The 22,366-nt window shown below is 44.9% G+C and overlaps 1 protein-coding gene across 1 annotated transcript in view; it reads right to left on the bottom strand.

Moving 5' to 3' along the window:
* The window catches only part of RDH11 (retinol dehydrogenase 11 (all-trans/9-cis/11-cis)), a 19,194-nt gene extending 6,523 nt beyond the window's left edge, over positions 1–12,671 (bottom strand). Inside the window, exons 1-6 of the mRNA XM_003797376.3 lie at positions 12,557–12,671; positions 5,825–5,943; positions 5,341–5,496; positions 2,558–2,662; positions 1,616–1,825; positions 973–1,162 (exon numbers count right to left, since the gene is read on the bottom strand). Coding sequence (XP_003797424.1) covers positions 973–1,162; positions 1,616–1,825; positions 2,558–2,662; positions 5,341–5,496; positions 5,825–5,943; positions 12,557–12,624 — 848 coding nt within the window. The 5' untranslated portion in view covers positions 12,625–12,671. The remainder of the gene's footprint in view (positions 1–972; positions 1,163–1,615; positions 1,826–2,557; positions 2,663–5,340; positions 5,497–5,824; positions 5,944–12,556) is intronic.
* Positions 12,672–22,366: the final 9,695 nt, after the last annotated feature.

Below are 22,366 nucleotides of genomic sequence, written 5' to 3'. Positions count from 1 at the left end.
CAGGAGTTGGAGGTTGCTGTGAGCTGTAATGCCACGGCACTCTACCCAGGGGGACAGCTTGAGGCTCTGTCTCAAAAAAAAAAAAAAAAGAAAGCACACATAGCTCGGCACCCATAGCTCAGTGGTTAGGGCACTGGCCACATACACCAGGGCTGGCAGGTTTGAACCCAGCCCAGGCCTGTTAAACAACAATGACAACTACAACAACAACAAAAAAATAGCTGGGCGTTGTGGTGGGCGCCTGTAGTTCCAGCTACCTGGGAGGCTGAGGCAACAGAATCTCTTAAGCCCAAGAGTTTGAAGTTGCTGTGAGCTGTGATGCCTTAGTGCTCTACTGAGGGCAACATACTGAGACTCTGTCTAAAACAAATGAACAAACAAAGCACACGAGAGAATATTTGCAAATCATACATCTGGTAAGAAAGGGACTTGCTATAAAGAACTCTTGCAACTCAACAACAACCTACATCATGAACGACACAGACCATTGTACCCTACAGAGATTCTGAGTAGAGAGATCCCCTCTACAAGTTAGGGAAAGTTTGATTCATTCAACACTTACTCTGGGCCAAAATGGTGCTAGGTGCTGACAACACAGTGAGTACAAGAATCAATGCTGGGCGGCGCCTGTGGCTCAGTGAGTAGGGCGCCGGCCCCATATACCGAGGATGGCGGTTCAAACCCGGCCCCAAATAAACTGCAACAACAACAACTACAAAAATAGCCAGCCATTATGGTGGGCGCCTGTAGTCCCAGCTACTGGGGAGGCTGAGGCAAGAGAATCACCTAAGCCCAGGAGTTGGAGGTTGCTGTGAATTGTGATGCCACAGCACTCTACTGAGGGCAACACAGTGAGACTCAGTCTCAAAATGAAATGAAAACAAAACAAAAAAAGGGTATGTTATACCAGACAAATTCAAATTATTTCATTTGGGCAATAAAATCTCATCTTCAAAACCAGTCAATTCATACCTGAAATGATTCCCACTTAGAATCTCAAGACCTTCTGTTAAGGCACAGTGCAGGCTGGTCTGGGCTCCCTGCTGAGGAGTCTTGATGAAGGAGGAGAAAAGCTGCCACATCCATTTCATGAAAGATGAGTGGCGAGTCAGTTCAGATTGGACTGTGCCAGGGTGTACAGAGTATGTTGTAACGCCGGAGCCTGAGGGAAGGGTGCCGTGGAGGGGAAGACAGGACAACAAAAGACGAGAGTAAGCATGTGACCCCCATCTCCCCAGGAACCTGCTCTATCCTAATGGCTGTATCTACTGGACCTGCCAGTTTGGTCCCTTCCTCCTACTCAGTCTAACTTTGGGGAAAAAAGTTTTGATTTGCTCAAGAGGCCTGAACTAACTGTGAAGTAGTCCCATTTTATATATGAAGAAATAAGTCTTAAAAGATTAAATAACTCACTGCAGGTCACACAACTACTAACGGATAAAGCCAACCCTTCAGACTGAAAGCCAGACTTTCCCCAGCCAGCCATGTCCAATATTCAGTTGTGGGCTGCTTGCTTAAACTGTACCCCATTATAGTCATGGAAGCAGGAACACCTGTGGCTCTTAGCTACCTCCCATTGACTCATGCTTCCCATGCTCATTTCTTCCAAGGCCACCTTTTAGCCTCCGGGCCAGTTCCTTGGTGAAGAGAATGTTGGCTAGCTTGCTATGACAGTAGGCCAGGCCAGAGTTGTAGAATTTCTCGCCCTGCAGGTTATGAAAGTGGATCCTTCCCAGGTGATGTGCTAAGGAAGATACATTTACTATTCTTGATGGGGCTGATTCCTTCAGTTTCCCTAGCAGCAGATGGGTCAGGAGGAAGTGACCTGTCGAGAAAAACTACCATTAACAAGAGTTGAAGAATAATGTGGAGGTAAGAGGGATAGTGGTGAGCAGGGCTCAGCTACGGGAGACAGAGAACTCAAGAATAAGGTCTTTCACTTCAACTCTTCCTTATCAACTAGAGAACAAGTTCAATTAGGGTTAAAGAAACAGGAACAGCCAAAGACATGAGACATCCTTACACAAGGTAGGTCTGGACAATGTGAATATGACGTCCCTCTTTACAAGTAAGTGGCCAGGTGGTCTCTTCCCAACACTCTTGGGAAGCTGAGGCAGGTAGAGTGCTTGAGCTCAGGAGTTCAAGATCAGCCTGAGCAAGAGTGAGATCCTGTCTCTACTGAAAATACTGGGCATAGTGGTGCATGCCTATAATTCCAGTTACTAGGGAGGCTGAGGCAAGAGGATCGCTCAAGCCCAGGTGTTTGAGGTTGCTGTGAGCTATGACATCACAGCACTCTACCCAGAGTAACAGAGTAAGACTCTGTCTCAAGAAAAAAAGAAAAAAAAGGAATCGGTGGTTTCTACCTTCTACCAATGCTGGTCACAAGGGTCACTACTAAGAAGGCAACGTAGCTCCTGCCAGGGCTTTCAGGCAGGACCAAACTACTCATTATTTACACCTGATCTATCATAACTCTGTGGTCCAATCTGACCCCTAAGTTTTCCAAGGAAAATTCTGATTCCCTCTGGCTTTGTGATACAGCCTAATCTCTTACCCAGGTGGTTGACTCCCATGTGCATTTCAAAGCCATCTGCTGTCTTAGAGTAGGGACACATCATCACTCCTGCATTGTTGATCAAAATGTGAAGGTGCTTTTCCTCTGCAGGGAAGAAAAGATGGAGTGTGGGAGCAGCCAGCCACAGCTCCCACATCATGGAAATCTGCCCAGCATCCAGGCTTTCAGAGTGAGAAGGTAGAACTCCAATCTTCCCTCCATTTTCCTTTAAATACTTGCTCATTTTTTTTTTTTTTTTGAGACAGAGCCTCAAGCTGTCCCCCTGGGTAGAGTACCGTGGCATCACAGCTCACAGCAACCTCCAACTCCAGGGCTCAAGCAAGTCTCCTGCCTCTGCCTCCCAAGTAGCTGGGACCACAGGCACCCGCCACAATGCCTAGCTATTTTTTGGTTGCAGCCGTCATTGTTGTTTGGTGGGCACTGTGCTGGATTCGAACCCTCCAGCTCAGGTGTATGTGGCTGGCACCTTAGCTGTTTGAGCCACAGGCGCCGAGCTAATACTTACTCATATCTTGTATTGTTTTTCACTGTTATACTTTAGCTAAATCCTACATACTTTGTAAATTCCATTTTATACTACCAAATGACCTTTCCAATCTTTCTAGTTTGAGAGCTACTTACAGCTCTCAAACACTTGGAAAGTGTCCATCTGCTTCTTCCAATAGAAACACTTCCCAAGCTAAATGGACAGATTTCCAAAGCAAGGGGAAAAGGCTATTCTGTATGTGCCCCTGCCACTGGGATTTGGGGCCCAAAGGAAATACTGGGCTCACTCTTTGTTGCCTCATCCAACTCTCTCTCATGGTACAGTTCTTCATGTGGTTTGTAACTTCTAACTATAAGTTCATATCCGTGAAAGTTGTTTTCTTTGGAGGACTAGATCCCTGGGTTATGAAGAAGTGCATCTACAAAGTGCTCTTGGATTTGCTTTTGATGAGGTACTATAGATTTTTATGTTAATTTCTCAGATCGAGATTATTCTATTTCCACCCAGCAAAAAAGCAAGGGAGGAAATTTGGTAGTATGAATTCAGACCCCACAGATGATGCCAGCTTGAGGTTCTAACTTTTTGCACATGACTACTTATCCATCCATATTTTGAGATGGTAAACGTGTCATGTCCCTGATCTGGTGGTCAGGGTTTTCATTAGCCTCTATACCATGGAGAGGCCCTGAAAACGTACAGGTCACATTTGGCAGGCTTCCAAATTATTACCTAGGAAAGATCTAATAATTTTTATCATGGACCTCATGTCCATGATAAAAACATATTGTTGTGGTGGCTTGGTGCCCATAACACAGTGGTTAGAGTGCCAGCCATATACACCAAGGCTGGCAGGTTCAAACCCGGCCTGAGCCAGCTAAACAACAATGACAACTGGAACAACAAAAAAAAAATAACCGGGCATTGTGGCAGGTATCTGTAGTCCCAGCTACTTGGGAGGCTGAGGCAAGAGAATCACTTAGGCCCAGGAGTTTGAGGTTGCTGTGAGCTGGGATGTCAGAGCACTCTACTGAGGGTGACATAGTGAGACTCTGTCTCAAAAAACAAACAAACACACACACACACACACACATATATATATATATATAGTTGTGGGTCCCTCAAATCTTTTTTTAAATTTTGGATTAACATGAGGGTATGTACAATTAGATTACATTGTTTGCATCTGTAAGGTAAAGTCCAACTTGTAGTTGAGTCCTTCACCCAGGACGTGTGCCACATACCCCATTGCACCTGTTAGGTGGGAGCTTATTGAATCCCCACCCTGCTCCTTGAATTTGTGTTTTTCTCTTATGTGGGCCCATATTTGTTAATTTACTAGTTTCAAATTAGTATTGAGTATATAGAGTGCTTGCTTTCCCATTCTTGGGCCATCCAGGGAAATACAAAAGATGTAAAATCTCCATTTTTTATGGCTGAATAATATTCCATGATATATATATATGCCACAGTTATTAGAGTCCCTCAAATTTTATTGTGAGTTCCTTAGACTGTTATGCACTAATTAGTATGCAACCTGTTGACACTGAAAAGGACATCAATTTGTTTCTAAATTATAAAGTTCTGCTGATTTTTTCTGAATCATAACATTTTACTTATTATCTAGAGCGTAAAATATTTTGGCCTGTATGTTGTCATCTGCAGCCAATGACTGTCATCTCTGTAGTACTCCCCAATTAAAAAAAGAAAAAAAGACCACTCTGATACAAGCAGTTCCCCCTCCTTCTCCTAAACTTTCTTATAAAAGCTTTCTAACTTGCTACAGACTTTGGAACATGCCCGACTTGGCTGGTGTCCTCAAATCTGGCTTTCAATAAACCTTTACAAATTATTTCTGCCTCAACAGCTTTGATCTTGGTTGACAGCCCTTGGTGAGTCTCAGCCTTATGTGGAGCCTCAGACGTAGCTTGCGTTCTGAAGGGCCTGAGGCCTCATCTCCTATCCTTGTAGGTGTGTTAGACCCCCAATCCTAAAAAGCCCATATTCAGTTCTGATACTTCCATTAGATTTTTGGCTTTGGCTCTTGCTCACTGGTGTAACTTTCTGAATTCCCTTTTTGTTTCTGCTTCTTGAGGATGTCCCTTTGACAAAAATCATATCTCAATGATCATAATGATTTCAGCTATGTGCCAAAAAATTTTGACTATATTTTATCTACCATTTCCATGTATCAGAGGGAGAGGAATCTTTTTCCTTCTAGCTAAGCCTGCCAGGTTGGTCATAAAACCCACAACATTCTCTCTGGTTCTACACTTACCTGCTAAGAAATCCTTAGCAAAGGCTCGAATAGATTTAGTATCAGACAGGTCCAGTTTCCGCACCAACACCTGCTGGTTCCCTGTCATGGTCTGGATCTCTTTGGCCACCAACTCCCCCTTTTGTACATCTCGGCATGCCAAATATACACGAGCTCCTGTCAGCCAGAGAGAAGGAATCCATCAGCTCCATTGCTGAGTTGGCATTATAGACCTAAAACTGATGTTGAATGTTATTAAACATTTTCGATATTTCTTTAAAAACAGGAATTTTTACAACAGAGGCATCTAAATAGCAAATAGAAAAATAAAAATAAATCATTAATACTTAAGTGTCCATTATATGTACAGCATAGTACTAGGTTCAGACCAGCAAATCAATGGCATACCTGGGTGTTCTGGAATCCCAAGAAAAGATGAGAATAACTGTCACTGTGAGGGGTAAAACAGCAGCAGCAGAAAGGAATTAAAAGCAGGTGAACTTGCCTCTTTGAGCCAGCTCTTTGGCTGTCTCCTTCCCAATGCCTGTGTTAGCTCCAGTGACCACAGCTACCTTGCCAGGAAGCTGGACAGTTGATGTGCATACCCCACTGGACAGCATTTTCCTACAGACAGGGGAAAAATGCTTATCAGTGCTTCATTCTCCTTTCTCAGCCTGGGGTTCCTCCAACTCCTTGTGTCTTCAGATCTCAAGGCTGAAGTTTGCTTTGGTTCCTTCCTCTGTTGTCCTCTTAGGTTTAAGGAAAGTTGGAGGGACAAAGACAAAAGTCTTCCATTCTTGCTCAAAGAAAAAAGTGATTGTTAGCCAGGCATGATAGTGCATGCCTATAGTCTCAGCTACACAGGAGGCTGTGGCAGGAGGATCTCTTGAGCCCAGGAGTTTGAGGCTATAATGAGCTATGAGGAGGCCAGTGCACTCTAGCCTGGGCAACAGAATCAGATTCTGTCTCCAAAAAAAAAAGGTTGTGTTACAAAGACAAAGCTTAGAGTTGCTCCCTGTAGTACAAGAGCTGAATGAATATTTGCTTAGTCAGACACCTGGCTTTGGTTTGAGCTCTAAGGCACTTCTGGCTTAAGAAATCATAAGACTTGGCCCAAAAGAAGAAAGAACTGTCTCTGTATATCAGTTTGCTCACAGCTGACATTTTACTGCTTTGAGAAATGACCATTACGCTATAAGAAATTAAAATTATAAGAGCTTGTAAGCTTGTGACTTTGGGATAAAACATACAGGAAAAAACTATACTCACACTTAAAAATAAGGCAAAGAAAAGACGTAAGTACAAAAGGGAGCTGAGATTCAAGACCTGCTTTGTCTAGTGCAGAGTCCTTGTTAAAAGCACTGTCCTAGGGGCCAGGTGCAGTGGCTCATGCCTGTAATCCTAGCCCTCTGGGAGGCTGAGGCAGGTGCATTGCCTGAGCTCACAGGTTTGTGACCAGCCTGAGCCAGAGTGAGACCTTGTCTCTAAAAATAGCTGGGTGTTGTGGCCGGCACCTATAGTCAGCTATTTGGGAGGCTGAGGCAAAAGAATCACTTGAGCCCAAGAATTTGGGGCTGGTGTGAGCTGTGATGCCACAACACTCTACGGAGGACAACAAACAGACTCTGAATAAAAAAAAAAAAGAAAAAAGCACTGTCCTATGCTGTCATTCTAAATGAATGAGTGCAAAAAATGATTAGCAGTCCTCAAGTGTTCTTTCCTCTTTTCTACAATCTTGAGACTGGTTAAAACAATCTGTTGACCAGGAGATGCATTTTTAAAGAGCATTTCAGCCTTTTTCACTGAACTTGGAATTGCCAGGTACACAATCTTTTGTGCAAACAGACCTATGTGTCAAACAACTCATGGTACCAACCAACTATACTCCCTCCCCAGAGAACAAGCCTCCCAGCTATCTCCCATGTCCCTTCAGCTTTAATTGCAGGAGTGACAACTTAACAGTATGAGAGTAGGTAGCCATGTCTGAGCAAGGGAGGAAAGAGTGGAAAAGTTAGTCAGCTGGCTCAAATAAATAGCCCTTGAACAAACAGACCTGAAGAGAAGAAAAGAGCCATTAATTTCCCATAATTGCACAGGTACAAAGTGACCTATTACTCTATTATATATGCGTAAGAACAGAATGAACACTGATCTCTCAGCCTTCTTCGACTTCAACAAATGAAAATAGCAAACGGGCTCGGGGTTTGTAGCTCAGCAGATAGGGCACCAGCAACATATACCGGGGCTGACAGTTTGAACCCAGCCCAGGGCCTGCCAAACAACGATGACAACTACCACCACAACAACAACAAAGCTGGGCGTTGTGGCGGGCACCTGTAGTCCTAGCTGCTTGGGAAGCTAAGGCAAGAAAATCACTTAAGCCCAAGAGTTTGAGGTTGCTGTGAGCTGTGATGTCACAGCACTCTACTGAGGGCGACAGCTTGAGACTCTGTCTCAAAAAAAAAAAAGCTAGCAGGGCTGGTTGCAGTGGCTCACACCTGTAATCCTAGCATCTGAGGCAGGAGGATCCCTTGAGCTCAGGAGTTCAAGACCAGCCTGACCAAGAGGGAAACTCTGTCTTTACCAAAACCAGGGGAATTCACCCGTGTCTTGGCATTTGCCTATAGTCCCAGCTACTTGGGAGGCTGAGGTAGTAGGATTGCTAGAGCCCAGGGGTTTGAGGCTGCAGTGAGCTATGATGATGTTACTAAACTCTAACTCAGGTGACAGAGCTAGACACTGTCTCAACACCTGTCTCAACACTGTCTCAACACCACAAAAAAATAAAAGAACATTTTTTAAAAAAAGCAAAGTTGTTCCTTTCAAGCCGGTCCACTCCCTTTCTTGAGAGCATACTTTCACTTCTGCTTAAGCCCTTCCTAGACCTGTCTGCTTTTACTCAATAAACTTGCCACTATCCACTCGGTTGTGTGTGCATCCTAGAATTCCTTTCTATGACGTTAGCAAAAACATTTACACTGGTGATATCTCACGGTGAGCCGGCCAGGAGCTTGATTATTCCATCCCTGAGTGACTCGGGTGAGCATTAGTCCTCACGCTTGAAACTGCACCAGAGGATTTTTCTTCTTTTGCTTCTGCAGGCTTTTCAGTGAGTCACAGGTGCATACACATCTTTCCATATGGCTGACTGCAGCTCCCCTGGGAGTGGGAGCCCAAGTGGGGTGGCAGAGGGTCACTCCTCAGGTCATGTCGATCCAAGTGGTTGCTGGCTGCTGGTGACACAGCCTAGGGAGCTGGCAGGGAACCTCCCCACACTGTGCAGGAGCCCGTGACTCACTCTGTATGGGTACCCCATGCTTAGTCTCTTCTGCTAGATTCCATTCTTACTTCAAAGTACTTCTTTATTATGTGTGGGGGGAAAAATTCAATCTATTGCTTTGCCAGGAAGGCTTACTCTTTCAGTAATCTTTCTGATTGTTGTACTTGTCTGTTTCAGTGGAGGAATTGCCAGCAGACACAAGGCAGTTTGGGGATTGGGTGCCTGGGCTTTGAAGCCAAACCGTCCGGTATACAGTGGAAGGGCTTTGGTACGCTAGCCTCCCCAGATGAATGAAGCATATAAGAGCAAAACTTGATTCAATCAATTTTTATGTGGAAAGCAGGAGAAAAACCTTTCAGGCACGAAAAGTCCCACTTTAACTATTTTGTCAGGGCTAAATGTGCTTCATCAGATCTGGGAGAGAGAAAGGTGGGATCTCCAGAGGTCTTGAAACCTTAGTGATGCCAACTTGAGAAGAATACATGCCAGCATTGCACTGGCCCGTCTCTCTCTACTTCACAGGGGTTAGAGGCCCGGTGCACTTCCATGTCTTGTCCAGAGAACCAAGAAAAAAAGGGTAATACTCTCTCCATTCCAAAAGACTCCCCCTTCAGCTATATTCTCTGGAATTGGAACTTCTTCAGATTAAACAGTTTAAAGAAGAAACTTGTGTTCCTGTGTAATGCTGCCTGGCCCTAATATAAGCTAGGTGATGGCTGTTCAAACTTTATTTATTTATTTTTGCGACAGAGTCTCACTATGTCCCCCTCAGTAAAGTGCCATGGTGTCACAGCTCACAGCAACCTCAAACTCTTGGGCTTAAACGATCTCTTGCCTCAGCCTTCCAAGTAACTAGGACTATAGGTACTTGCCACAATGCCTGGCCTTTTTTTGTTGTTGTTGTTGCAGTTGTCATTGTTGTTCAGCAGGCCTGGGCTGGGTTCAAACCCACCAGCCCTGGTGTATGGGGCCAGTGTCCTAACCCCTGACCTATGGCCACTGAGCAGTTTAAAACATCCTTCAATTAGATCTTTCTATTGACAGGAAAGTAGACAGAAGTTCCATACATGCCAGACTTGATGGCACTCAGGACCCTGGTAAGTGCAGTTTCTATCTTGAGAAACGTTGACCAGGTAGGCCAGGCTCACCACCCCCTACTCCTCCACCCCCATTTCAGATCCTGAGATCGAGCCACCTCCAGTGGCCCCTAACCCTAACTTGGAGACTCCTCCTCTGACCTCTGACGTTTCCCTCAGCTGAGTGGCTCATGCACCTGCCAGATAAGCCTGCAGGAGCACATCTCCTTTGCCCTGTGCAGGAGGAAGCAGGCAGGTCTCTGGGAACTGTCTGTTCTCATTCGCCAGTGATATCAACCTATGCTTACCGGCTTTTTCTCTTCTTTAGACTCAGTGGGAACTTCTTTCTGATCTCAAATCTTCAATCAGGGTCTATGTCCTGATGAAGAACTAGGATAAAATGGAGAGCAGAGTTCCCTTTCTACCTAAATGTGTTCTGGGGTGGATCTCACCTGTAATCCCAGCACTCTGGGAGGCTGAGGTGGGAGGATCACTTGAGTTCAGGATTTCAAGACCAGCCTGAGCAACAAATGAGACCCCATCTCTACTAAAAATAGAAAAACTATCCGGGAGTAGTGGCAGGAACCTGTAGTCCCAGCTACTTGGGAGGCTGAGGCAACAGGATTGCTCAAGACCAGGAGTTTGAGGTTACTGTGAGCTATGATGCTATAGCACTCTACCCAGGGCAATAGAGTGAGACTGTGTCTCAAAATAAAAAATAATAAAAAATAAAATAAATAAAACTGTTTTTGGCCTATGGTACTCTACTTTCCCCTAGCTCCCTTGACAGGGAGAAAAACTCCTGGCCCATAGGTGGGGATGACATCCTCTGCCAGCTTGAAGCGGTTACAGAAAATGAGACTTCCACCCATATATCCTTAAAAGATTTCAAAGGCACAGAGTTCCTGAAGGGGGAGGTTAAAGTAGGTAGGTAGTTAGCAAGGGAGAAGGGAATGGGAAAGTCAGTCAACTGGCTCAAATAAACAGCCCTTGAACAAACAGACCCAAAGAGAAGAGCCATTAATTTCCCATCGCTGCACAGGTACAAAGTGACCGATCCCCCACTATATATGAATAGAACAGAATGAACATTGACCTCACCGAGCCAACAGAACAGAATGAACACTGACCGCCCAGCCTTCTTTAATGTCAGCAAATAAAAACGTTCAGAGTTCATGGCAGTTGCTCCTTTCAAGTCTGTTCCTCCCCTTCTTGAGAAGATACTTTTGTTTTATCTTTTTTGAGACAGAGTCTCCCTCTGTTGGCCAAGGCTACAGTGCCCTGGCATCACAGCTCACAGCAACCTCAAACTCCTGGGTTCAAGCAATCCTCCTGCCTCAGCCTCCCAAGTAGCTGGGACTACAGGTACCACAATGCCTGGCTAGTTTTTCTATCTTTAGTAGAGATGGGATCTTAATCTTACTCAAACTGCCCTCAAACTCTTGAGCTCTAGTGATCCTCCCGCCTGGGCCTCCCACAGTGCTAGGATTGCAGGTGTGAGCCAGTGCACACGGCCACGCCAAGAAGGAACTTTCGCTTCTGCACAAGCCTTTCCTGTGCCTGTCACTTTCACTCAATAAACTCCCCACTACTGCTCAGTTGTGTGCACATCCTGAAATTCCTTTCTGCGACATTAGCAAGAAGAACTTTTACAGTGGAGATATCAGGTCCCTTTCCTCTCCTTAGCCAGCAGGAATGAAAAAGAGAATCAACTATAAAAGCACAGCTCTGGCCTTATTACCATGACCTTGCTAAATTGGGGACAGGAGCATGATCTTTCTCAGAAAGATCTCACTGAGGTACCAACATTATTTTCAGTTCAGGTTCAACTTTTTAATGAGATTCTATGTGGCTAAAAGGATCCTGTGGCAAAAAGAAAGAAAAATACTGCGTTTTTGTCTGAGTGTGAGCACCCGAGTGTGCGTACAGGTGGGAGCACTATGTATTCAGAGGGGAGAAAAAAATTACAGCTGGAAGAGGGGCCCCAGGGAGGGAGGGAGGGAGGATGGAAGAAAGACTATTCTAAGAACCGAGGGTGTGAGATGGCCGAGCTTCAAGTTTCATTTGCATTAAGGCCGCCCACTCCGGGGAAAGGCTGTGTCTTTTCATTGGTCGACCGTCACTCCTGGTGACTTACTCAGAACCAATCGCAGCCTACCCATTATTTAGCCCGCTGGAGATCTGGGGGCAGGGGGCGGCACACAGGTACCCTTGGGCTGATGTGTCACCTGTCAAGACACCACCTCACAGGCTGGCTGCCTGCCTTCCCCCCGCCCCTCCACACAACTCGGATCCCCCATGCACCTGCTCCCAAGGCAGGCTAGCTAGGGCTCACAATCAAATACGGTCCCTTTTCACTTCTCTCCTTTACAACACCTGACCAGAAAACGAGCGACCCTAACAGCAACAAGACAGCAAGCAACGGTGCCGAAGATTCCCACTAGCTTTAAAGAGCAAACGGTGGAATCGCTCCGTTGTGCCTCAAAGGGTGGTTCAAACTGTGGGATTTAAGGGAGAACCAGGGTTCGAGGCCACATCCTCCCCATTCCAGGGTTTGAAAACCGCAAAGCTGTAAACTCCAGTGTTTGAGGCAGCTTTGCCCTCGGGGTTCCCTGGAGCCTCAGGCACACGGTTCTAAGACCAAAAAAGGGCAGGAGACGCAGGGTGACCCGGAGTGCAGCGCCCTTTCGCGCCCTGGGGTCTCGGATCTCGCCTCCCCGCATCAGGACAGGTGGACCGAGCCTTCAGCCTTCAGCCCATCGAGCTCTGGTCCTCCGCCATTTTGAAGCCCCTCAAGGGAGTATGCCAAATAAAGAGCTTCATTGAGGTCTCATGTCCCCCGAAAAGACTTTGCAAGAGAAAGTAACACATTTGCACAGACCTGATTTGGGGCGCAGCCACGTACAGCAGGAAGGGAAGAAGAAGGAGGAGGAGAAGGAGGACAACCATCTCGGCGGGCGCAGGGATAGCAGATGAGGGACGCCCCAGCAGCACTAGCCGACACAGCAACTCTTCCTAGGCCGGCGCTGCCTGGTTCAAATTGCGACAACGCGGGGAGCAAGGCCCTCTGGGGCGTGTAGTCCGGGGCGTGGCGGCCGCACGCAGGCTGCAGCTAGAGCGCCGCTCAGCGGCGCTGGGAGAAATTGACCCATACTCGAGCAGGTGCACCCCAAACCTCCAGCAGCCTGGAGCCCAGCTAGAGCGCAGGGCCCGGGGACCAGCCAGCCAGCTTTCCCTCTGGCCACCAGCGAGTCTTGTGAAATCTCCCCAGTTTTGTATCTCCCTGGGCTCAAATCCAGTCCCTGATGCAGTTTCCCCAGTGGTGGTGAGGCAGTTACCTCTTAGTTTCTCCTGGAGGTCAAATATTGGCACCTGAGAAATGTTCTAAGGTCCACTGCCTGGGAGAAGAGCGGTTTGAGTCTGACAGTTGGTAAGGTTTGGGGAGTGTGAACACTTCCTCTTCAAAGATTCCGTTACCCAATGGAGAGGAAGCAATAGGTCCTTGAAGACATTCCAAGGAGATTTATTTTATTGTGTCTATTTTGAATTATGATGGTAATATCTTGATTTTCCTGTTCATTGATAACAGAATATAGTTTTCCCAATATTAAAAAATATATATAATTTTCCTGATTACATGGGTCACTCAAGGTAGCAATGAATTTCTCAGATTAGCCCGCTTGGTTTTGCCAACTCATGAAAGTATTTAATCCCGTATTGAATTGATGCCATGAACATGTTCTCTGGAATACGTAGGTTACCTGTTCAATGGTTTCTTTCATCCGAGGTCTATTTCCTGGGGAAGAAAGTGGGGGTTGCCTTAATAAATCATTATCTGTCTGTGGTTCCCTGGCTGCATGCAGTAATACACATATTTTCTGGTTCTCTTGTGTAATTTCCATTTGACTTAAAGACACATGTTCCAAAGTCAATTTGAACCAACATATTTTATAGGAATTGTACAGGAGTTTCCTTCACATAAATTCCTACTAAATAAACATTAGCGTATCTAGTAACCATAACATTTTGTCACACTGTCACTATTGTGTTACCTAATATTTGTATAGGGTTTTACAACTTTATAAAAAGCCTTTCATGTGTTTTGTTACTTATTCATATTCATTCACTTGACAAATATTTATGACATTCCTACAGCATGCTAGCAGGGAATCAGGAAGACATGACCTTTGCCTTCCGGAGATCAGGAAAAGCTTTTTTAAGGAATAAAAATTTGAGCAGAGGCCAGAGGGAAGTTAATAGTCAAGCAACACATAGGCAGGAGCTCTCTGAACGGAGGAAAGAGCCCTCCGGAGGGCTCGGAGTCACAGAGAGCAGGTTGCATTAGAGCAACAGAAAACATTGAGGGCCCACGGGTCAGGGAGAGTGTCCCAAATGGCAATAATAACCAATGCTTAAATAGTGCTTATTATGTGCAAGGCCCTGTCCTAGTGCTTTGTATATGTTAACTCTCTTAATTCCTTTAACTCTGTAAGTAAAATAATTTTCCCTATTTTACAGACAAGGAAACTGAGGCACAGTAGGGGTTAAGTAGGTTTGTCCACGTCATAACAGCAGAGCTAGCACTTAAACTTAAGCAGGTTGTATCCAGGATCATGCCCTTAAGTATTGAGCCATGTTGCCAAAAGATGAAGCTGGAAAACTTCTTCCCATATGTATGCACATTTGCACATCCACACACAATTTCTTTTTTTAAAGACTGGGTCTTGCCCTTTCACCCATATTGGGATGCAATGGTGCAATCGTAGCTCACTGCTTCTCAAACTTCTGGACTCAAGCAATTTTCCTGTCTCAGCCACCTGAGTAGGTGGAACTACAGGCAAGTGCCATCATGCCTGGCTTATTTATTTATTTATTCATTTACATATTTACAGATGGGGGTCTCACTGTATTGCCCAGGCTTGTCTGAAACTCCTGGCCTCAAGTGATCCTCTTCTCTCAGCCTGATGAGTACCTGGGATTACATGGGTGAGCCACTGCTCCTGGTTTATCCACACAAAATTTTCATGTATTTTCAGGTGGTTTATGGACACATTAGAGCCATCTAAGGAATCCAGATTAAAAACTATTGGTTAAACCTAATAATTAAAGGTGAGTAAGCCAGTGAGTTGCTTCAACAAGCTGAGAGGAGGGCCTTGAGGCACACTAATGTTGTGAAATGGATAGGAGAAAGAGACTCTGAAAATGGACTGAGAAAAAGGAGCCAGAGAGGTTGGAGATATGTTAGACAGGGTTCAATGAGAAGAGTTCTCATGATAATTTAAACAGGGAAAATTTAATATGAAAAAAGTTAACTGTAACAGGGGATTAGAGTTGTGAGGGACTGGCTAGTGTAGGAGCTAAACTTTTTCTGAAAAGAAAAATGAATATTTTAGGATTTAGGGGGCAAATGGTCTCTGTTGCAACTACTCAACTCTGCCATTGTAACATAAAAATGGCCACAGACAATATGTAAATAATTGAGTATGGCTGTGTTTCAATAAAACTTTATTTATAAAAATAGGCAGTCAGTGGATTTGATATTTAAGACATGGTTTGCCAACCTGTGGTCTAATAAGAAAAGAGAACTCTAAACATTTTTTATTTTTTTCTAAAGTTTTTTTCTTTTTGAGCAGATATAATTTTTTTAAAAAGCAGATATGATTACTCTAATATTTTATATGATACCTGGGGCTGAGATAAAGGTCCTAAGGAAGAGATCCCTTCCACTACTGGGCAAAAGCCCAGATCTTGCTGGAGAGGCCACAAGTATGACACAGTGAATGGTTGGGAAGTCACTATGGTGCCATATTAGTGGTATCAGAGTATCAGCCTGTTCACAGGAAGGTGTCTCCCTGAAAACCCTCTGCTACAAATCCACCCGAGGCGGAGGCACTACTGGCCACCGAGTGCTGATGCAGCCCAGCGCTGGAGAAGCTGTGGGAACCATAGGAGCCGGGTGCTGGAGAAGCCAAGCTTGCTGCCCAAGGCTGCTGAACTGGTTAGTACACCGGAACCAGGAAGCAAATCCCTTCCCTCCTGCAGTGTCTCTCCAGTGCCATCTATTGACAAAACTTAACATCGTGCCAGAGGACAAAGAGGAAGGGTCCAATCATTGGTTTCAATCAGCTGGTCTCAATCACTGAAGGGTCCATCTCTGTTTTCACAGAGCAGGCAAGAAATACGGATGGGAGCTGAGAGGCAATCAATTGAAAACTGGCACAGGAGGGAACCTGGAAAATGTAGTGTAATGCAATACATGTAGAATGTGTTTCAAGGCCTGGCGTGGTGGCTCATGCCTGTAATCCTAGCACTCTGGGACCCCCAGGCCTGTGGATTGCTTGAGCTCAGGAGTTCGAGGCCAGCCTGAGCAAGAGTGAGACCCTCGTCCCTAAGAAAAAGAGCTGGGCATTGTAGTGGGCATCTGTAGTCCCAGCTACCAGGGAGAATGAGATAAGAGAATCGCTTTGAGCCTAGGAGTTTGAGGTTGCAGTGAACTATGACAGCACCGGACTCTACTGAGGGAAACAAAGTGAGACTCTCTCAAAAAAAAAAAAAAAAAAGCACTTCTAAGCTCAAGGGATCCTCCTCCCCAGCCTCTCAGAATGCTGGGATTATAGGAATGAGCCATTGTGGTCATGTTCATTGTCTTGATTGTTGTGATAGTTTCATGAGTGTATATAAATATCAGAGCTTATAAAATGGTATACTTTAACATGTGCAGATTATTCCATGTCAGTTATACCTCAATAAAGCTCTAAAAATTGAGAAGTACATACTGATCACGTGTGCCATGCCACAGAGATATCAAGCAATATAAAAACTGAAATGTGTACAGTAGATTCAGCATCATATGAATTTATTAGTGATATTGTTAAATACTGCTTCAGAGAAATGGTGAGGTAGGAGCTTGATTGGAGTAGTCTGAGGAGTGAATGGCCAACTCTTTAAAGCTGTGAAGGAGAGAAGAGAAGCTCACCATCAGATGGCAAGGTAAGATAGTAGGAACATTTTTTGTTGTTGTATTGTTTCGCTTTGTTTTTGAGAGAGAGTCTCAAGCTGTTGCCCTGTGTAGAGTGCCATGGTGTTATAGCTCACAGCAACCTCAAACTCAGGCTCAATCAAGCCTTTTGCCTCAGTTTTTCTATTTTTAGTAGAGACCAGGTCTCACTTTTGCTCAGGCTGGTCTCAAACTTGTGAGCTCAAGCAATCCACCCACCTTGGCCTCCCAGAGTGCTTGGATTACAGGCCTGAGCCACTGCGCCTGGCCAGTAGGAAAATTTTTAAAAAGCATAGAGGAAAAATTAAAGATGAAGAAGAGAAAGGAGATAAATGATAAGGTGAGGTCCCTGAGAAAGCAGGAGAGCATGGGATAAAAAGAAATTCATCTTAGGAGGAATGGAAGATATAATAAGCTTGGATTCCAATATACAGTAGAACTGTGTGTTATATGACCACCCAAGGAACTGTAACAAACTGGTCGACATACAGAGATGGTCAACATAAGGAACTAGGCCTACTGTACTGACATGTCTAGTGGTCGTATGGTACATGTCCAGTCTATGAAGATTAAATAAAATTAAGAAAGTGGTCAAAATAGGGAAGTGGTTAACAGTGAGGCTCTACTGTACTCGTAAAATTGGTAGCAGGAAATTGAAGGATTTTTTGTGTGTGTGATGGTTTCTACTTGTATGTGTGGATAAGAGGCCAGGATACTTGGCTGGATGTTGTGGCTCACGCCTGTAATCCCAGCAATTGGGAGGCCAAGGCAGGTAGATTGCTTGAGCTCATAGATTCAAGACCAGCCTGAGCCAGAGTAAGACCTCGTCTCTGAAAATAGCCAGATGTTATGGTGGGCACCTGTAGTCTCAGCTACTTGGGAGGCTGAGGCAAGAGGATCAGTTGAACCCAAGAGTTTGAGGTTGCTGTGAGCTAAGACACTCCTGTACTCTACTGAGGGTGACCAAGTGAGATGCTGTCTCAAAAAAAAAAAGAGGCCAGGATACAGGCTGTAATGGAAGGAGGCAGGCAAGAAGCTTCAGAAGGGTAGCAAATGTTTGAAATAATCATTGATTAGATCAGGTTAGTGGCAATTAGGGAAATAAAATAAGATCAACAGTTTTATTGGGGTCCCTAGGTGAGGCTGGTGGTCATGAATTTATAATGGTATCAACATACAAAGGCTTGGCGCTTGTAGCTCAGTGGTTAGGGTGCCAACCACATACCACAGAGTTGGCGGGTTGGAACCCAGCTGGGTCTGCCAAACAACAACGACAACTACAATAAAAAAAATAGCCTGGTGTTGTGGGCTCCTATAGTCCCAGCTACTTGGGAGGCTGAAGCAAGAGAATTGCTTAAGCCCAAGAGTTGGAGGTTGCTGTGAGCTGTGACACCATACCACTCTACTGAGGGCGACATGATGAGACTCTCAAAACACACACACACACAAATACAAGGGGGTGGGATTTCTTTTTCTCTAGCAGCTCTCATTGTTGGCTTCAGGCACAAAGAGTACAGATAAGTAGGTTTGGCTGGGCACAGTGGCTCACACATATAATCCTAGCACTCTGGGAGGCCAAGGCAGGTGGATTGCCTGAGCTCAGGAGTTTCAAACCAGACCAATGGGTTCATCAGGGTTGGGTTTCATCAGACTTTTGAGTCAGAAAGACAATGGCATTAGGAGGCTGAGGATATTGGCAAGATAATGACTGAAGTGATGACTGTGAAATCTAAGTTGGATAGAAAAGTAATGCAATAGCTAAAACATGGAAGTAACCCAGGTGCCATCATCAAATAAATGCTGAGAAAAATGTGGTAGATCCATATGATGGGACTTGATTTAGCCTTAAAGAACATGTTGACATATGCTTCAACATAGATGAAACCTGAGTACCTTATGCTAGGTGAAATAAGCCAGTTACAAAAAGACAAGTACTATATGATTCCACTTATATGAGACTCTTAGAGGAGCCAAATTGCAGAGACAGAAAAAAATGAATGGAGGCTACCAGGGAGGAGGAGGAGGAGGAAATGGGGAGTTATTGTTTAATGGGCACAGAATTGTTTTCCAAGACAAAAAGAATTCTAGAGAGGGATGGGTGAATGTTGCCTGATATTTTGAATGTATCTAATATCACTAAACTATGTACTTAAAATGGTTAAATGGTAAACTTTATGTTATGTAAGTTTTACCACAATAAAAAAGGAAGAAAACTGAAAAAAAATAGTGAGATGAAATTTGTCAGTTTCCCCTAAAAACAATCAAGTAATTTTAACAGCTTGTTCTGCAAAGGAAGTTTACTTGGGAATAGAAAGGAATTGCAATTCAAAATAAAGGTGCTATGCTGGATCATAGGAGCATCAGAGGGGTTGCTTTTAAAGACAAAAGTGTGGCTGGACACTCTAGGAGGCTGAGACAGGAGGACTCCTTGAACTCAGGAGTTGGAGACAAGCCTGAGCAAGAGGGAGACCCATCTCTAATAAAAATTAAAAATTGGCCGGGCATAGTGGTGGGCACCTGTAGTCCCAGCTATCAGGAGGCTGGGGGAAGAAGATCACTTGAGCCCAAGAGTTTGAGGTTGCTGTGAGCTATGACTCCACAACACTCTAGCCTGGGCAACAGAGTGAGACTGTCTCAAAAAAAAAAGAGAGAGAGAGATAAAGAGAAAAGCAAGTTCTGGTGAGTTGTTCTGAAACAAAGAGAACATTGCTTTCAGGGTTATGTGGGGAGCTGACATTAGTACATTCCTGGAGACAGTATGAAAGTATTCTTATGTAAGTGGCTATCTATCCCTGTGTCACTTGTGTGGCAAGCTGCAGCTTGGAAAAATTTCCCGTGGCTTTTCTTTTGGTGCAAACATGGAATATGACAGCCCCTCCCTCCTGGCTTCTTGGCATAAAGACGTCATTTTGGTATTGATAACTTTCACACTGGGATTCATGTCAGGGGAGAAGGGTCAGAAGTTTGAATGAGGGACTTCAGAGGTGGGTGGTTCCAGGTGCCGACTGACTGGAGGGCAAGAGTAGAGGAGGAGATTCCTGGAGATGAGGTCTAGGACTGGAAGGCGGGGAGTTGCTGGCTTATATATAAAGGTAATGAAGTTACCTGGTTGATGGCAGCCTCCTGGGATGTGAAGACTGGGAACCAGTCACCAAATTTTTTTTTTTTTTGAGACGGTCTCAACTACGTCACCCTCTGTAAAGTACTATGGCATCACAGCTCACAGCAACCTCTAACTCTTGGGCTTAAGTGATTCTCTTGCCTCAGCCTCCCAAGCAGCTCCCAATAGGCACCTGCCACAAGGCCTGGCTACCTTTTTGTTGTAGTTGTCATGTTGATTAGCAGGCCCGGGCCCAGTTCAAACCCACCTGGTATATGTAGTTGGTGTCCTAACCACTGAGCTCCAGGTGCCAAGCCAGGCACCTTCAGTGAAAGAGGAGATGTGAAACAGAAGTGACCACAGGACAAAGTCAGGGAAGAGTGCTTTCGTGACCTGAGCCTCAGATGAGCAGGGGTTTCATGTGAGGGTGGAATAAGGATCTGGAAGCAGAAGTGGGCTGTGGAGAGAAGAGAGAACCCACCTCTGGAGGGTCAGGCTTGTGGGGTGTGAAAGAATAAGCACATCAGGACAAAGCCAGGTTTCCACTGAGGTCGGGAATTGGAGGGAACCTTCCACACTAAGGCTGAAGACAGCAGAGAGTTTATTACCTGTGAAAAGAGACTTCCAGTGAGAAGTTTGGGAAAGAAAGTCCTGTGGGCTTGGTTGGAGAGAAGAGGAAAGGGTTTATGTTTGTGGATGTTCATACAGAAACCCTGTGTGCAGGTTGTGTGATTGTTGTTTCAACAATCAAAATAACTGGTAAGTGGAGGCAGTGTGCTATGGGCATGGTGTGGATAGCACGGGAGTGCAGAAGTTGAACACCCCTGGGGAGAGGCACAAAACTCCACCCGATGAAGGATGAGATAGTCAAGGGGTCAGGAAGAGGGACAGGTAAGCCTCCTTAGCTGGCAGATGAAGGGGAGGCGGCACCTGAGCATCCCAGGTGCAGTGATGTGATGGAGTTCACAGTGTTCTAAGAACTTGGATGAGGCTGGATCAAGGGGTGGGTATGAGTGAGGAACGGGAGACCAAGTCAGAGACACAGGTGGTGTTCAGATCAGAAAGGGCCCTTGTATGCTGAGCCAGAGTAGAACTTTATCTTGAAATCAAGCCAGTGAAAGTTTTTAGGCCATAAAAAATAAAACGCAGGATTCATGCCCTACTTTGTTCCCCAAACAGTAAAGCAATTTCTGTTTTAGGAAGATTGCTTCAGTAATCTTTTTTTAATCTGCTATGAACTTTATCTGTTCATTAGTTGAGGCACAGAACGGTCCCCTACCCCCCTTTTTGACTATTATGAACAATGTTGCTATAAACCTTCACTTACAAGTTTCTGGGTAGACATACGTTTTCATTTATCTCGTGTATACCTTGAAATGGAATTGTTGAGGCTTGGCACCTGTGGCTCAAGTGGCTAAGGCACCAGCCACATACACCTAAGGTGGCGGGTTCGAATCCAGCCTGGGCCTGCTAAAAACAATGACAGCTGCAACCAAAAAATAACCGGGCATTGTGGTGGGCACCTGTGGTCCCAGCTACTTGGGAGGCTGAGGCAAGAGACTCGCTTGAGCCCAGGAGTTGGAGGTTGCTGTGAGCTGTGATGCCACAGCACTCTACTCAGGGGGATAGCTTAAGGCTCTGTCTCAAAAAAAAAGAAATGGAATTGTTGAGCCGTATCTTAACTCTGTGTTTAATTGAGGAACACCAATCTGTTTTCCAAAGCATTTATACCATGATACACTCTCATTAACAATGTACAGAGGTTTTAGTTTCTCTATATCCTCATCCACACTTATTATTAGCTATTTGATTTTAGCCATCCTAGCAGGTATGAAGTGGTATCTGATTGTGGTTTTGGTTTGGTTTGGTTTCCCCAGTGACTAACGATGCTGCCATATTTTCATGTTCTTATTGGCTGTTTTATTTTTAGAGACTATCTCTTTGGAGAATCGTCTAGTCTCATCTTTTTCTCATTTTAAATCGAGTTACTTAGCTTTTTATCGTGGAGTAAAGTAAAGATTTTGAAGCCGGGAAGTCTGTCCCCACAGTCTATGGGATTAACTCACAGTTTAATGCCTCTTGCCAGGTATACATCATGGTTACAAAGTAGCACACATTATATTTTATTACTATCTACTCTATGTGAGAAGTTAGGTGAGAAGGCATTTAAAAGATTAAAAAAAATAGTATCTCTTAGGGGTGGAAACTGTACTGAGTTTGGGAAATACCATTATAGCACATGTAGGAAGGGAAAGGACCCCCTGAGGAGACATTTTAACAAAGAAATAGTTGACTGCGGCAACAGAATCACCTAAGCCCAGGAGTAGAGGTTGCTGTGAGCTGTGACAACACAGCGTTCTACCCAGGGTGACAAAGTGAAAGTCTATCTCTACAAAAAAATTAAAAAGAAGAAGAAGAAGAAGAAGGAGAAGAAGAAGAAATAGCTGAATTGTTTTGAATGTGAAGATAAAGGAATTTGGGGGTTTGAGTGAACAGTCAAGAAGGATAGATGATAAGGAGTTAAGAAAAATGTTGCCGCCCCTGGGACCCTCTGGCCGGGAGGGTTTGGGCCCACAGTGTCCCTGCCTCGGGCC

Source organism: Otolemur garnettii, unplaced genomic scaffold, assembly GCF_000181295.1.
Source record: "Otolemur garnettii isolate 467f Iridium unplaced genomic scaffold, OtoGar3 scaffold00115, whole genome shotgun sequence".
Classification (NCBI taxonomy): domain Eukaryota; kingdom Metazoa; phylum Chordata; class Mammalia; order Primates; family Galagidae; genus Otolemur; species Otolemur garnettii.
The sequence above is the reverse complement of the archived record's forward strand: the minus strand, read 5'-3'. Positions and strand labels throughout refer to the sequence as shown.